General features: G+C 47.3%; 1 protein-coding gene across 1 annotated transcript in view; it reads right to left on the bottom strand.

Annotated features, from left to right (window-relative positions):
- Nucleotides 1-17658, bottom strand: part of dnaaf1 (dynein axonemal assembly factor 1) — a 155104-nt gene that overhangs the window by 115038 nt on the left and 22408 nt on the right. Inside the window, exon 3 of the mRNA XM_078212026.1 lies at nucleotides 12478-12569. Within this exon, the coding sequence (XP_078068152.1) occupies nucleotides 12478-12569 (92 nt within the window). The remainder of the gene's footprint in view (nucleotides 1-12477; nucleotides 12570-17658) is intronic.

Below are 17658 nucleotides of genomic sequence, written 5' to 3'. Positions count from 1 at the left end.
CCAGCCTCTGACCTACTCTTGTAGCCACAGTATTTATACGGCTTGTTCTGTACAGTTTCTGGTCAATGGCAAGCCCCAGAATCTTGATACTGAGTGATTCAGTGACGGTAATGCCATTGAACGTCAAAGGTTGATATTTAGATATTTAACGGGGAGTTAGACGGGCAAAAAGAGGTCACAAAATGTTCTTGGCAGACAGAATTAAGGAGAACCCTAAGGCATTTTATTCATATATTAGGAACAAAAGAGCTGTCAGGGAAAAAGTTGGACCGCTCAGGGACAAAGGAGGGGAATTATGCTTAGAACGACTGCTCAGGGAGACGAGAGATGAAATTGCTGGGCCTCTGGCGGAAATCTTTGTCGCTTCTTTGGACACGGGTGAGGTCCCTGAGGATTGGAGGATAGCGAATGTGGTCCCGTTGTTTAAGAAGGGTAGCAGGGATAACCCAGGAAATTATAGGCCGGTGAGCTTGACGTCCGTGGTAGGGAAGTTGTTGGAGACGATTCTTAGAGACAGGATGTATGTGCATGTAGGACGGAACAATCTCATTAGTGACAGACAGCATGGTTTTGTAAGAGGGAGGTCGTGCCTTACAAATTTGGTGGAGTTTTTTGAGGAAGTGACAAAAACGGTTGATGAAGGAAGGGCCATGGATGTCGCCTATATGGATTTCAGTAAGGCATTTGACAAAGTCCCACATGGCAGGTTGGTTAAGAAGGTTAAGGCTCATGGGATACAAGGAGAAGTGGCTAGATGGGTGGAGAACTGGCTTGGCCGTAGGAGACAGAGGGTAGTGGTCGAAGGGTCTTTTTCCGGCTGGAGGTCTGTGACCAGTGGTGTTCCGCAGGGCTCTGTACTGGGGCCTCTGCTATTTGTGATATATATAAATGATTTGGAAGAAGGTGTAACTGGTGTAATCAGCAAGTTTGCGGATGACACGAAGATGGCTGGACTTGCGGATAGCGAAGAGCATTGTCGGGCAATACAGCAGGATATAGAAAAGCTGGAAAATTGGGCGGAGTGGTGGCAGATGGAGTTTAATCCGGATAAATGCAAAGTGATGCATTTTGGAAGAAATAATGTAGGGAGGAGTTATACAATAAATGGCAGAGTCATCAGGAGTATAGAAACACAGAGGGACCTCGGTGTGCAAGTCCACAAATCCTTGAAGGTGGCAACACAGGTGGAGAAGGTGGTGAGGAAGGCATATGATATGCTTGCCTTTATAGGACGGGGTATAGAGTATAAAAGCTGGAGTCTGATGATGCAGCTCTATAGAACGCTGGTTAGGCCACATTTGGAGTACTGCATCCAGTTCTGGTCGCCGCACTACCAGAAGGACGTGGAGGCGTTAGAGAGAGTGCAGAGAAGGTTTACCAGGATGTTGCCTGGTATGGAGGGTCTTAGCTATGAGGAGAGATTGGGTAAACTGGGGTTGTTCTCCCTGGAAAGACGGAGAATGAGGGGAGATCTAATAGAGGTGTACAAGATTATGAAGGTGATAGATAGGGTGAACAGTGGGAAGCTTTTTCCCAGGTCGGAGGTGACGATCACGAGGGGTCACGGGCTCAAGGTGAGAGGGGCGAAGTATAACTCAGATATCAGAGGGATGTTTTTTACACAGAGGGTGGTGGGGGCCTGGAATGCGCTGCCAAGTAGGGTGGTGGAGGCAGGCACGCTGAGATCGTTTAAGACTTACCTGGATAGTCACATGAGCAGCCTGGGAATGGAGGGATACAAACGATTGGTCTAGTTGGACCAAGGAGCGGCACAGGCTTGGAGGGCCGAAGGGCCTGTTTCCTGTGCTGTACTGTTCTTTGTTCTTTGTTAATAGGGGAGATCCTAAATGACTACTTTGCATCGGTATTCACAAAGGAGAGGGACTTGTTGACTGGGAGTGTCTCAGAGGGAGGTGTTGACCCGTTAGAGAGAATCTCCATTACAAGGGAGGAAGTGTTAGGTTTTTTAGCTAACATTAAAACTGACAAATCCCCAGGGCCAGATGGCATCTATCCTAGACTGCTCAGGGAGACAAGAGATGTAATTGCTCGGCCTCTGACGGATTTCTTTGTCTCTTCATTGGATACAGATGAGGTCCCTGAGGATTGGAGGATAGCGAATGTGGTACCGTTATTTAAGAAGGTTAACAGGGATAACCCGGGTAATTATAGGCCAGTGAGTTTGACGTCCATGGTAGGGAAGGTGTTGGAGAGGATTCTTAGAGATGTATGCGCATTTAGAATGGAACAATCTCATTTATGACAGCATGGTTTTGTAAGAGGGAGGTCGTGCCTTACAAATTTGGTGGAGTTTTTTGAGGAAGTGACAAAAACGGTTGACGAAGGGCGGGCCGTAGATGTCGTCTATATGGATTTCAGTAAGGCATTTGACAAAGTCCCTCATGGCAGGTTGGTTAAGAAGGTTAAGGCTCATGGGATACAAGGAGAAGTGGCGAGATGGGTAGAAAGCTGGCTTGGCCACAGGAGACAGAGGGTAGCAGTCGAAGGGTCTTTTTCCAGCTGGAGGTCTGTGACCAGTGGTGTTCATGATGTGGAGATGCCGGCGTTGGACTGGGGTAAACACAGTAAGAGTTTTAACAACACCAGGTTAAAGTGCAACAGGTTTATTTGGTAGCAAATACCATTCGCTTTCGGAGCGCTGCTCCTTCGTCAGATGGAGTGGAAATCTGCTCTCAAACAGGGCACAGAGACACAAAATCAAGTTACAGAATACTGATTAGAATGCGAATCCCTACAGCCAACCAGATCTTAAAGATACAGACAATGTGAGTGGAGGGAGCATTAAGCACAGGTTAAAAGAGATGTGTATTGTCTCCAGACAGGACAGCCAGCAAGTCCAGGAGGCAAGCTGTGGGGGTTACTGATGGATTTATGTCACACTATCAGTAACCCCCACAGCTTGCCTCCTGGACTTGCAGGCTGTCCTGTCTGGAGACAAGACACATCTCTTTAACCTGTGCTTAATGTGCCCTCCACTCACATTGTCTGTATCTTTAAGATCTGGTTGGCTGTAGGGATTCGCATTCTAAATCAGTATTCTGTAACTTGATTTTGTGTCTCTGTGCCCTGTTTGAGAGCAGATTTCCACTCCATCTGACGAAGGAGCAGCGCTCCGAAAGCTAATGGTATTTGCTACCAAACAAACCTGTTGGACTTTAACCTGGTGTTGTTAAAACTCTTACCAGTGGTGTTCCGCAGGGCTCTGTCCTGGGACCTCTGCTGTTTGTGATATATATAAATGATTTGGAAGAAGGTGTAATTGGTGTTATCAGCAAGTTTGCGGATGACACGAAGATGGCTGGACTTGCAGATGGCGATGAACATTGTTGGACAATACAGCAGGATATAGATAGGCTAGAAAATTGGGCGGAGAAATGGCAGATGCAATTTAATCCAGATAAATGCGAAGTGATGCATTTTGGAAGAAATAATGTAGGGGGGAGTTATACAATAAATGGCAGAGCCATCAAGAGTATAGGAACACAGAGGGTCCTAGGTGTGCAAGTCCACAAATCCTTGAAGGTGGCAGCACAGGTGGAGAAGGTGGTGAGGAAGGCATATGGTATGCTTGCCTTTATAGGATGGGGTATAGAGTATAAAAGCTGGAGTCTGATGCTGCAGCTGTATAGAATGCTGGTTGGGCCACATTTGGAGTACTGCGTCCAGTTCTGGTCGCCGCACTACCAGAAGGAAGTGGAGGCTTTAGAGAGAGTGCAGAGAAGGTTTACCAGGATGTTGCCTGGTATGGAGGGTCTTAGCTATGAGGAGAGATTGGGTAAACTGGGCTTATTCTCCCTGGAAAGACGGAGAATGAAGGGAGACCTAATAGAGGTGTTCTAAATTATGAAGGGTATAGATAGGGTGAACAGTGGGAAGCTTTTTCCCAGGTCGGAGGTGACGATCACAAGGGGTCACGGGCTCAAGGTGAGAGGGGCGAGGTATAACTCAGACATCAGAGGGACGTTTTTTTACACAGAGTGTGGTGGGGGTCTGGAATGCGCTGCCAAGTAGGGTGGTGGAGGCAGACACGCTGGCATCATTTAAGACTTACCTGGATAGTCACATGAGCAGTCTGGGAATGGAGGGATACAAACAAATGGTCTAGTTGGACCAAGGAGCGGCACAGGCTTGGAAGGCCGAAGGGCTTGTTTCCTGTGCTGTACTGTTCTTTGTTCTCTTTAGTTGGAGATAGTCATTGTCTCGCATTTGTGTGATGTGAATTTTACTTGCCACTTGTCAGCTGAAGCCTGGATATTGTCCAAGTCTTGCTGTATTTGGATATGGACTGCTTCAGTATCTGAGGGGTCTCAAATGGTGTTGAAAATAGTGCAATCAGCGAACATCCTCACTTATGCCATTGATGAAGCAGACAAAGATAGTCGGACCTCGGACACTACTCTGAGGATCATTTTGCAGTGATGTCCTGGAACTGAAATGATTGACGTCCAACTACCACAACCATCTTCCTTTGTGCTAGGTATGACTACAACCAGTTGAGATTTTCCCCTCTGATTCCCACTGACTCCAGTTTTTCTGGGGTTCCTTGATGCCACACTCAGGCAAAAGTTGCCTTGATGCCAAGGGCAGTCACACTCACATGATTACTGAAGGTCAGCTGTTTTTTCTATCTTTGAACCAAGGCTGTAATGAGGTCAGATGCTGAATGACCTCCGTGGAACCGAAACTGAGCAATGAGCAGGTTATTTCTGAGTACATGCTGCTTGATTGTGCTGTCGATGACCCATTCCATTACTTTACTGATGATCGAGAGTAGACTGTTGGGGCAGTAATTGGCTGGATTGGATCTGGCCTGATCCTTGTGTACAGGAGATATCTGGGCAATTTTCCACATTGCCAGGTCGGTGCCAGTGTTGTAACTGTACTGGAACAACTCAGCGAGGGAAAATTATGGAGCACAAGTCTTCAGCACTATTGCCAAATGTTGTCAAGGCCCATCGCCTTTGCAGTATCCAGTGCCTTCTGCCATTTCTTGATATCATGTGGTATGAGAATTCTCTTTCCAGAGAGCTAGCCCTGTACAGTTTCTGGTCAATGGTAAGCCCCAGAAATCTTGATAGTGAGCGATTCAGTGACGGTAATGACCTTGAATGTCAAGGGTCGATATTTAGATCCTCTTTTGTTGGAGATGGTCATTGTCTGGCACAATGCTGGGTCATTCAAGGCTGTTACACAGCTCTTTGATTGACAAGGGAGTCAACAGTTCTGGGGCTAGGCAGCAAAGTGGAGTTAAGATGGCAATCAGATAAGCATTGATTTGGAAAATTGTTTCATTCAATGGTAAAGCGGGCTTGATTTCCTGACTGGCCTATTCCTACTCGTATTTCTTATGATCTTATACAATAATATGACAAAGATTTAAATTAATTTTTAAAACAGGCAAGGGCTTTATTTTCTTCTCCAACAACTTTGTAACAACAGCAGGAAACAGGGAGCGAGAACCCGAGAGAGAACAGTGTCCAATTTTCCATTTTCATTTCAATTTCCCATTTCCAAAACAAACTTCCATAAATTTGCAATGAAAAGTTAGATTTATGCAACAGACACATTTGCAACATTCCGAACTCTATGCAAAATATATGAAATAAAGCAAACTTTAATCGTATCCCACTGTAATCACCTGACTATCAATACGATCAAAAGGATGATTAAATATTACTTCAAAAGGGAAAAAACAGGAAAAGTCAGGAATTCACTTTCATTTCTAGCTGATCCCAATAACAGCCATTACGTTCAAGGGCACCAGCTACAATAACTAGTCCTATATCTTGCCAGTCATTTCTGACACATGCAGATCTTTCTGCAGGATTTACTGCACTCTGATCATATTGTTTTCCTGTAGATTGTTTGCTTCCACTATCTTCAAATTAATTACCTTAATTGAATTGAAGTTCATTTCTAAAAGTCACATACAGTATGAAAACTAGAATGTAACTGAATCATGACCAAAAGGCTTTTGCTTTGATGTGCACAATGTTATCTCAGTTACAAATACCATATATATTCTATCAAACGATAACACAATTTTGATGTCCTGTGCTCAAATATTCATATCAGATCAGTTTTAATCATAACCATTAAAATCTCTCCAGTATTGAAACAATAGTCATTTGGATTCGAACTGAATAATTGAAAGACAATTTCTGAGCTTGAATCTTCTCCACACTTGTAGTTAAATACAGGCCCATGACATCAACCCACCAGGCTAAAAATGGACTTTAGCTAAAAAAAACATTTTCCATTTGTGTTAATACCAATTTGAAAGTTTCTGGGTCCAGTGTCTTCAGTTATTTCATGCAGGACAGTTGTGCTGACTTAGTTTGCACTGAATGCAAGAACAAACAGCCTATTTGAATGGGAAGAGGGGCATCTATAAACTCAAAGTGTAAACGTAATCTTCAATCAAATCAATACAAAGGAGGAGAATAAACATAAGTGAACACTTGGTTAATGTTTAATCACCTTTTATTTACTTGAACTGTTCCACTGTTTGAAGTAGTGCAGGTTTATACGAAGCACCGATTGCAGTTTATTAAAGCTACTTGCATTGTATGAAAGCTTGTTAAATTTACCTGTGAGCAATAGCATCCTTCATGAAGCGCCATCAGTTTATAGCGACCATCATGCAAAGTAGGGAAATCGATTTCACACAAATGTGTTCACCATAATTATTAGGAACTCTCTGTTATAAATAACTCCTCATTCGTTCAGTAAAGGAGGAATCTGGAGCCAGTATTTTTTCTTAACATGGTTTTTAAAAATTCATTCCTGATATGCGGGCGTTGCTGCCTGGACCAGCATTTATTGCCCATTGGGCATTAAAAAGTCAACCACATTGCGATGGACCTGGATCAGCTAAGGACAGCAGATTTCCTTCCCTAAAGTACATTAGTGCACCATGGTGTCATGTTCATCATTAGACTCCTGCTGTGGTGCGATTTGAACCTGGATCCCCTGAGTCTGTGGATTATTAGCCCAGTGACAATACCACTGATGCGCGACAATCAAGCACGAGGTACAAGGCTTCAGCGATTGAAGGCTTTTATTGACAAACAATGGAACTATCTAAACACGAGTACACCAATCCAGACTGGAGGGGTCCCGCCTGAGCAGAGGGTCTTATACCTCTCCCCAGGAGGCGGGGCCCGACCGGGATGTGCCATAACAGCATCCACCACAGGTATATTAATCCCACAGTGTAAACACCCTAACCCAACAACAACATTATAACAACCCCACAGTGGTAACCAACGATGGTTCACCACATTCACCCCTCCTTTGAAAACAAAGGCCGGCGGGGTGCGAAAACAGATTACATATATACAAAAATCTACAAGTCCAGACGGTCTGGAGGACCGCACCGTCGCTGTGATCTCCTCAACACCGGTTGTGACACCGGAGCAGGTGCTTGCGGTGGCGTTCTCTCCAAAACAGCGTCCGGCTGTCCCCTCGAGGACTCACGGGCCGGTTGACCCTGGTGAAGCGGTGGTGCAGGGGATCCTGGTACCTTCTGTGGTGGCGCTGATCTCCGAGTCTCAGGCAAGCTGTACATGGGAGTATAACTGTTATGCACTGGTCCCGGTGCTGACCGCGCCACGTCCGGGGAAGAAAGAAGTGAAAGGGGATTCGTGACAGGGGGTGTAGGAGCGACAGGAGTTGCTACGTCCCCTGTGGGCGCCAGGTCTTGAATCGAGACCGTGTCCTCTCGCCCGTCAGGATATGCCACATAGGCATACTGAGGGTTGGCGTGGAGGAGTTGGACCGGTTCGACCAAGGGGTCGGACTTGCGGGCCCTCACATGTCGCCGCAGAAGGACGGGTCCTAGGTACGTCAACCAGGCTGGTAAGGAGATCCCCGAGGACGACTTCCGAGGGAATGAGAACATCCTCTCGTGGGGAGTAGCATTGGTTGCCGTACACAGGAGGGAGCGAATGGAATGAAGCGCATTTGGAAGGACCTCCTGCCAACGGGAGACTGGAAGGCCCCTGGACTTCAGCGCCAATAGGACAGCCTTCCAGACTGTAGCATTCTCTCTCTCCACCTGTCCGTTACCCCTAGGGTTGTAGCTCGTGGTTCTACTAGAGGCAATCCCGTATGAGAGCAGGAATTGCCTCAAGTCGTTACTCATGAACGACGAGCCCCTTTCGCTATGTATGTAGCAGGGGTACCCGAACAGGGTAAAAAGATCACTGAATGCCTTAATCACTGTGGCAGTCGACGTGTCCGCACAGGGGACAACAAACGGGAACTGGGAGTATTCATCTATGATATTGAGAAAGTACACATTCCGGTCCGTTGAGGGAAGGGGGCCCTTAAAATCCACACTCAGCCTCTCGAAGGGGCGAGTGGCCTTGACCAATTGTGCCCGGTCAGGTCGATAAAAGTGCGGTTTGCATTCCGCGCAAATCCGACAGCTTCTCGTTACTGACCTGACATCCTCCACCGAGTAGGGCAGGTTGCGGGCTTTTATGAAGTGGTAGAGCCGAGTGATCCCAGGATGGCACAGGTCATTATGGAGGGCGTTCAAGCGGTCCTCCTGCATGATAGCGCATGTTCCGCGCGAGAGGGCATCCGAGGGCTCATTGAGTTTCCCTGGACGATACATAATATCGTAATTATAGGTGGAGAGCTCAATTCTCCACCGCAAGATCTTATCATTCTTGATCTTGCCCCTCTGCGTATTACTGAACATAAACGCCACGGATCGTTGATCCGTGATCAGGGTGAACCGCTTCCCCGCCAGGTAATGGCGCCAGTGTCTGATGGCCTCCACAATGGCCTGAGCCTCCTTCTCCACCGCTGAATGCCGAATTTCGGGACCTTGAAGGGTGCGGGAAAAAAACGCGACGGGCCTGCCTGCCTGGTTCAGTGTGGCGGCCAGGGCGAAATCCGATGCATCACTTTCCACCTGAAAAGGGATGGATTCATCCACCGCGTGCATCGTGGCTTTCGCAATGTCTCTTTTCAAAGCCTTGAAGGCCAATTGGGCCTCCGGCGTGAGTGGGAAAGTCGTGGACTTGATGAGCGGACGGGCTTTGTCCGCGTAGTTGGGGACCCACTGCGCATAATAAGAAAAGAAGCCGAGGCATCTCCTCAGTGCTTTTGCGCTAGCGGGCAAGGGAAGTTCAGTAAGGGGGCGCATACGGTCTGGATCAGGGCCGATGACCCCGTTTTCCACCACGTATCCCAGGATAGCTAACCTGCGCGTACGGAATACACACTTCTCCCTGTTATAGGTCAGATTCAGGCGAGACGCAGTGCGCAGAAAGTTCTGGAGGTTTGTGTCATGGTCCTGCTGGTCATGGCCGCAGATGGTGACGTTATCCAGGTACGGGAAGGTAGCCCGCAACCCGTTCTGGTCCACCATTCGGTCCATAGCACGCTGGAAGACCGAGACCCCATTGGTGACACCAAATGGAACCCTAAGAAACTGATATAGACGACCATCCGCCTCAAAAGCCGTGTATTGTCGGTCCTCTGGGCGGATGGGGAGTTGGTGGTAGGCGGACTTAAGGTCTATGGTGGAGAACACCCGGTACTGCGCAATCTGATTGACCATATCAGATATGCGCGGGAGAGGATACGCATCCAGCTGCGTATAACGGTTAATGGTCTGACTGTAGTCGATGACCATCCGGGGTTTGTTCCCGCTTTTAACCACCACGACCTGCGCTCTCCACGGACTAGCACTGGGCTGTATGATCCCTTCTTTGAGGAGCCGCTGAACCTCAGATCTAATGAAGATCCGGTCTTCAGCGCTGTAACGCCTACTTTTAGTAGCGATGGGCTTGCAGCCTGGTACCAGATTCTTAAATAAAGAGGGTGTGGTGATCTTTAGTGTGGAAAGATTGCATGCGGGGTGCTTTGGGCAATTTGGAGGCTGCGGCTGATTCCCTACTGCCAGCGAAGGGAGTGGCCCACCGTACTGTAGGATCACACTCTTCATGTGGACCATAAAGTTTAGTCCGAGGAGAATTGGCGCGCAAAGGTGCGGCAACACAAGGAGCCTGTATCGCTCGTAAATTGTGCCCTGCACCTCTAGGGTTACCACACAACGTCCTTGGATCGGTACAGACTGGGACCGTGATGCCATAGAAATTGTCTGTTTGGCAGGTAGAACCCGGAGTCCACACCTCTTTGCAGTGTCAGGGTGAATAAAACTCTCGGTGCTCCCACTGTCAAACAGACAATACACAGTACGACCATTTACCTTGATGTTCATCATCGAACAGTCAAGCCTGTGATGCTTTGTCTGGTCCAGAGAGATCGACGCCACCGTTGGCCCTTGGACATCACTGCATGCAGCCGAGGTTGATACTGAGGACCCCTGCTGGTCGCTCCTGGTCGTCGTCGACCACGATGGCCGCCCCCATGAATCGCACGTGGGTGAGGGCGCCAAGCGTAGCGACTCCTGGTGGTCATCCTCCGCCTCCGTCAGCCACGATGGCGTCGTCCTGGATTCGCACGTGGTCGGCCCTCGTGGGTACTGCGACGCCGAAGGAGATTGTCTCCGCTCTGGAGGGTCACAGGCTGCACTGCCGTTCTTGGGCTTCGATCTGCAGACTTTCGCGTAGTGCCCCTTTTTACCGCACTGACTGCAGATCACCGTTTTAGCTGGACACTGTTGCCGTGGATGCTTGGCTCCTCCGCAAAAATAGCACCGCTGGCCGCCTGGAGCTGCCGCCGTCGTCGGGTCGATATGGGAGCGCGAGCCCGTGGGGCGAGGAGGGATTTGTGCTTGCTCCTGCCACGTTGTCTCCATGTGGTCTTCGGGGTACAGAGCCAAGCTTTTCGACGCTGCCTCCAGCATCTCAGCCATCTTCATCGCTTGGGTCAGGTTGAGGTTCCCTTTCTCCAATAGCTTAAGCCGGATGTACGAGGACCCTACCCCTGCTACAAACGCATCTCGGGCGAGGTCGTACATGTACTGCTCAGCCGACACAGCTTTGCAGTCGCAGCCCCTGGCAAGCTCGTTGGGTGGTCTCGTGTATCGTTTTTTCAAGAGCTCGATGGCCCTCGGGTAAGTGGTGGCCGCACGAATCGCGAGATAGACCGTGTCGCTTACCCTCGCGTGGAGGACCTGGAGTCTGTCGTCGTCCGTAGTAACTGCTGCAGAGGCCGCCAGGTAGTCCTCGAAACACTTCAGCCAGTGGTCGAAGGTGTTAGAGGCACCGACCGCACGTGGGTCCAGCGTCAGACGCTCTGGTTTCAGCATTTGCTCCATACTCTCTTTACTGTCGTGAGTTTTGTGTTTGTCAATAAAATTGATGCGCGACAATCAAGCACGAGGTACAAGGCTTCAGCGATTGAAGGCTTTTATTGACAAACAATGGAACTATCTAAACACGAGTACACCAATCCAGACTGGAGGGGTCCCGCCTGAGCAGAGGGTCTTATACCTCTCCCCAGGAGGCGGGGCCCGACCGGGATGTGCCATAACAGCATCCACCACAGGTATATTAATCCCACAGTGTAAACACCCTAACCCAACAACAACATTATAACAACCCCACAGTGGTAACCAACGATGGTTTACCACAACCACTACACCACTGCTCCCGTGTTATTCACAGAACACAGAGGACACATGCACAGGCTCCCTTTTCCTGCTCCCCCATAGGTGGAAATCAAAAAATGCCCTAACCTTCCCCCCAGTTAGTAACAGCTGCTTACATCACTTACAATTAGAGCCTGCACTTCATTGTGACCAGATTGCAACGTTAACATTGTCCACCCTGGGCACAAAGCAATTGTGTGGCTTAAAGGGTAATGGAATTTTGGGCTCAGGTTAAGCAGGTAATTTTTATTTTCATGCAAAGTAAAAGCCAAATCAATAACTTTTTTTTCCTGATTGCAGGTTTAAACATGCTGCGACTGACATATATATATGAATGATAAAGAAATGAGTTGAAACTTGAACTTTTAAAAGTAAAGTTTATTTATTAGTCACAAGTAAGACTTACATTAACACTGCAATGAAGTTACTGTGAAATTCCCCTACTCGCCACAGTCTGGTGCCTGTTCGGGTCAATGCACCGAACCAGCACGTCTTTCAGAATGTGGGAGGAAACCAGAGCACCCGGAGGAAAGCCGAATGGACAAATGCCACACAGACAGTGACCCAAGCCGGGAATCAAACCTGGGTCCCTGGCACTGTGAGGCAGCAGTGCTTGGTGCTGTGAGGCAGCAGTGCTTACCACTGTGCTGCCCCAGAGGTTAAAGATTAAATTAAGAAATAAATGGTGTGTTTTCAGTGTTTGTTTATGCTGATTTGCATCCATTTTTGAATGAGATTTGGAAGGTGCAGGGATATATCATTGTTAAAACGAGGCCAACATTGGGTATGTTTTTGGGTCTAACCCTCATATGTCCATGAAGGAAACTCCAGGCTGTGAAGTTAGTAATTAGGAATTTAGATAGAATTAATGTACCACTAACCTTTAAAGTGCAAATAGAGTGCGTCATTCAGGTAAGGTGTCTGGTAGAGCTTCTGCTGTTTACAGTGTTGCCGCAGGAACTGCTTTGTCATTCTGCCAAGTTAAAGATAAGAATATTTCAGTTTCTCAGCTAAGCCGTCATCCAGATCAAACAGGAAGCGAACATAACCAATGACCACTCTAAATGTTCCTTGCTGTGACCAGCATATTCTTTTGAAAATGCAGTATATTTAAATATTTTGCATGCTTACAACATCTTGTGGGACAAGAGGAAGGACTGAGACAAGCAGTCAACACTACTGGTGAAGAAGCCATTCTAGCAAAATCTTTACTGTATTCTGCAATTCACCAGACTTGAATTCAGGCCAGATATTGGGAAGTATCTGAGATCTAATGAGTATCATGCGAGGTTTGACATAGTGAAAGCAGAGGTGCAAATGTTCAGAGAAGCACACTTTGGGGTGAGGCAAACAGATAGAGAAATTCAATCCAAATATCATACCTTAAAAAGGAACAAAAATAGACTTGCATTCATTTAGCATCTTTCACATCCACCAAATGTGTCAAAATCCTTTCTTGAAATGCATTCACTGTTGTAATGCATTACCAGATGAAAAGTTGAATGTAATTCAGGTTATTTTCATAAAGTATGAGTATACGGCTTGTAGGAAGGGACTAAAGAAGGAAATTAGGAGAGCCAGAAGGGGTCACGAGAAGGCCTTGGCAAGCAGTATTAAGGAAAACCGTAAGGCGTTCTATAAATATGTGAAGAGTAAAAGGATGAGACGTGAAGGAATAGGGCCTATAAAAGGTGAAGGCAGGAAAGTCTGTACGGAAACAGTAGAAATGGCAGAGGTGCTTAATGAGTATTTTGCCTTGGTTTTCACAGAGGAGAATGACATGGGTGGATGTACTGTGGGCTTGCGGTGGACTGAAAAGATTGAGTATGTGGACTTTAACAAAGAGGTTGTGCTGGAATCTTTGAATGGCATCAAGATAGATAAGTCGCCGGGTCCGGATGGGATGTACCCCAGGTTACTGTGGGAGGCGAGGGAAGAGATTGCAGAGCCTCTGGCGATGATCTTTGCGTCGTCGATGGAGACGGGAGAGGTGCCGGAGGATTGCGGACGTGGTTCCAATTTTAAAGAAGGGGAATAGGGATAGCCCAGGAAATTACCGACCGGTGAGTCTAACCTCAGTGGTTGGTAAGCTGATGGAGAAGATCCTGAGGGACAAGATCTATGAGCATTTAGAGAGGTTTAGTATGCTCAAGAATACTCAGCATGGCTTTGTCAAAGGCAGATCGTGCCTTATGAGCCTGGTGGAGTTCTTCGAAAATGTGACTAAACACATTGACGAAGGGAAAGCGGTAGATGTGGTTTATATGGATTTTAGCAAGGCATTCGATAAGGTTCCCCCATGCAAGGCTTCTCGAAAAAGTGAGGGGGCATAGGATCCAAGGTGCCGCTGCCCTGTGGATCCAGAACTGGCTTGCCCAAAGGAGGCAGAGAGTGGGTATAGATGGGTCTTTTTCTAAATGGAGGTCGGTCACCAGTGGTGTGCCCCGGGGATCTGTTCTGGGACCCTTGCTGTTTGTCATTTTCATAAATGACCTGGATGAGGAAGTGGAGGGATGGGTTGGTAAGTTTGCCGACGACACGAAGGTTGGTGGGGTTGTGGATAGTCTGGAGGGATGTCAGAAGTTACAGAGGGACATAGATAGGATGCAAGACTGGGCGGAGAAGTGGCAGATGGACTTCAACCCAGATAAATGTGTGGTGGTCCATTTTGGCAGGTCAAATGGGATGAAGGAGTACAATATAAAGGGAAAGACTCTTAGTACGGTAGAGGATCAGAAGGACCGTGGGGCCCGGGTCCATAGGACTCTAAAATCGGCCCCGCAGGTGGAGGTGGTTGTTAAGAAGGCGTATGGTGTGCTGGCCTTTATCAATCGAGGGATTGAGTTTAGGAGTCCGGGGATAATGATGCAGCTATATAAGACCCTCGTCAGACCCCACTTGGAGTACTGTGCTCAGTTCTGGTCACCTCATTACAGGAAGGATGTGGAAAAGATTGAAAGGGTGCAGAGGAGATTTACAAGGATGTTGCCTGGATTGAGTGGCATGCCTTATGAGGATAGGCTGAGGGAGCTCGGTCTTTTTTCCTTGGAGAGACGTAGGATGAGAGGAGACCAAATAGAGGTATATAAGATGTTAAGAGGTATAGATTGGGTGGATTCTCAGAGGCTTTTTCCCAGAGTGGAAATGGCTGCTACGAGAGGACATAGGTTTAAGGTGCTGGGGGGTAGGTACAGGGGAAATGTTAGGGATAAGTTTTTCACACAGAGGGTGGTGGGTGAGTGGAATCGGCTGCCGTCAGTGGTGGTGGAGGCAAACTCAATAGGGTATTTTAAGAGACTCCTGGATGAGTACATGGGACTTAACAGGATGGAGGGTTATAGGTAGGCCTAAAAGGTAGGGATATGTTCGGCACAACTTGTGGGGCCGAAGGGCCTGTTTTGTGCTGTAGTTTTCTATGTTTCTATGTTTCTATAAAGAAAAATATTTCAATTCCATTTCAACAACACAGGATTCAAAATGAAAAGACTAGAAGCAGAAAATCCTTTACATGTAAGGAATTTGAGTAAGGTTGAGGTGGATTCATACAAAATACAGCAGAATGTCGTATGATCATAAGAAATGGGAGTAGACTATTTGTCCCATCAAGTGCCTTAAACTTTACTTGCCTGTCTGGCCCTCATAACTCTTGACTCCTTTGTCAATCAAAAATCTGTCTATTTCAGCCATGAATATATTCAATGCCCCAGCTTTTTTGTTTATTCAATCGTTGGACAGGGGCTTCGCTGGCTGGCCAGCATTAATTGCCCATCCCTAGTTGCCCAAGAGTCAACCGCATCGCTGTGGCTCTGGAGACGCATGTAGGCCACAATCAGGTAAGGACAGCAGATTTCCTTCCCTAAAGAACATTAATGAACCAGATGGGTTTTTCCAACAATCGACATCAGTAGATTCTTAATTCCAGATATTTTTTATTGAATTCAAATTCCATCATCTCACCCGAGCGAGGCCGTAAAATCCCACCCATGGTTTACATATGTAGATTCAAACTAACACACAAGTGTTATTGAAAGAGATATTCTTTGGACTGCACAGAGTACAAAATGAAACGAAAACAGTGACATCATCATCAAATCATGCGATCAACTCTTAAGCAATCATGCAACCATTTTAAATAATACATCATTCCTCCCCTTTACTTCTGTGGTCATGACAACAAATTATGATGTTCAATCAATAATAATCTAATAATCATTAGACAATGCAACAATAAGAAAGTCGGTCAGGAGCACATCTGTTCCTCTTTAGTTGCATACAGTGTTATCTTGGAACTAATTCTGTAGCATTCTCACTTGCCATAATAGAAGATTCACAATCATCAGACAACTCAGTTTCAACTAAGTCTTCCGCACCTTAACTTGAGGACTACACTTATCTTTATCCATCAGTACCTTAAAGCTTACTAAATTATGGTCACTGTTCCTGAACTGCTCCCCTACTGAAATATCGACCACTTGGCCGGGCTCATTCCCCAATACCAGGTCCAGTATGGCCCCTTCCCTACTTGAACTATCTACATACTGTTTCAGGAAGCCCTCCTAGATGCTCCTTACAAACTCTGCCCCATCCACGCCCCTAGCATTAAGTGAGTCCCAGTCAATATAGGGGAAATTAAAATCTCCCACCACAACAACCCTGTTACTTTTACACCTTGCCAAAATCTGCCTACATATCTGTTCCTCAATCTCCCACTGGCAGTTGAGTGGCCGATAGTAAACCCCCAACATTGTGACTACACCTTTCCTATTCCTCAGCTCTACCCATATTGCCTCGCTGTATGAGCCCTCCAAGGTGTCCTCCCGGAGTGCAGCTGTGATATTCTCCTTAACAAGTAGTGCAACTCCCCCACCCCTTTTACATCCCCCTCTATCCCACCTGAAACATCTGTATCCTGGAATGTTAAGCTGCCAATCCTGTCCTTCCCTTAACCAAGTCTCTGTAATGGCAACAACATCATAGTTCCCAGTACTAATCCAAGCTCTACGTTCATCTGCCTTACCTGTTACACTTCTCGCATTGAAACAAATGCACTTCAGTCCACCAGACCCTCTCTGATTAGCAATCCCACCCTGCCTGCTGTTTCTCTGAGTCTTACTGGCCCTACTCTCTCGTTCCCCTTCAGCTTTGGTTCCCACCCCCCTGCCAAACTAGTTTAAATCCTCCCGTGTGACACAGCAAACCTCTCGGCCAGAATATTTGCACCCTTCCAGTTTAGAGGCAACCCATCCTTCTTGTACAGGTCCCATCTGCCCCAGAAGAGACCCCAATGGTCCAGATATCTGAAACCCTCCCTCCTACACCAGCTGTTTAGCCACGTGTTGAGCTGCACTGTCTTCATATTCCTAGCCTCATTCGCACGTGGCACAGGGAGTAATCCTGAGATTTCAACCCGAGAGGTCCTGCTTTTTAACTTTCTACCGAACTCCCTAAACTGCTGCTGCAGGACCTCATCACTCTTCCTGCCTATGTCATTGGTACCAATATATACCACGACCTCTGGCTGTTCACCCTCTCCCTTCAGAAGCTTTCTGTCCGTTCAGAGACATCCTGGACCCTAGCACCACGGAGGCAACATACCATCCTGGAGTCTCTTTCATGTCCACAGAAATGCTAATCTGCACCCCTAACTATAGAGTCCCCTATAGCTATTGCTCTAGTCCTCTTTGTCCCTCCCTGCTTAACAACAGAGTCAGCTGTGGTGCCATTGCTTTGGCTGCTGCTGCTGGTATTCCCTGATAGCCCATCTCCCCCAACAGTATCCAAAACGGTATACTTGTTAGAGAGGGGGATAACCACAGGGGACTCCTGCACTGACTGCCTTCTGGCGGTCACCCATCTTTCAGCCTGCACCTTCGGTGTGACCACGTCTCTAAAGCTCCTATCTATAACGCTTTCTGCCTCTTTCATGCTCCTAAGTGCATCCAACTGCTGCGCCAATCTATCCATGCCTTCTGTAAGGAGCTGCAATTGGGTCCACTTCCTGCAGACATAGTCGTCCAAGACCCTGGAAGCATCACGGATCTCCCACATCTCACAAGTGCAAT

Source organism: Mustelus asterias, chromosome 4, assembly GCF_964213995.1.
Source record: "Mustelus asterias chromosome 4, sMusAst1.hap1.1, whole genome shotgun sequence".
Classification (NCBI taxonomy): domain Eukaryota; kingdom Metazoa; phylum Chordata; class Chondrichthyes; order Carcharhiniformes; family Triakidae; genus Mustelus; species Mustelus asterias.
The sequence above is the reverse complement of the archived record's forward strand: the minus strand, read 5'-3'. Positions and strand labels throughout refer to the sequence as shown.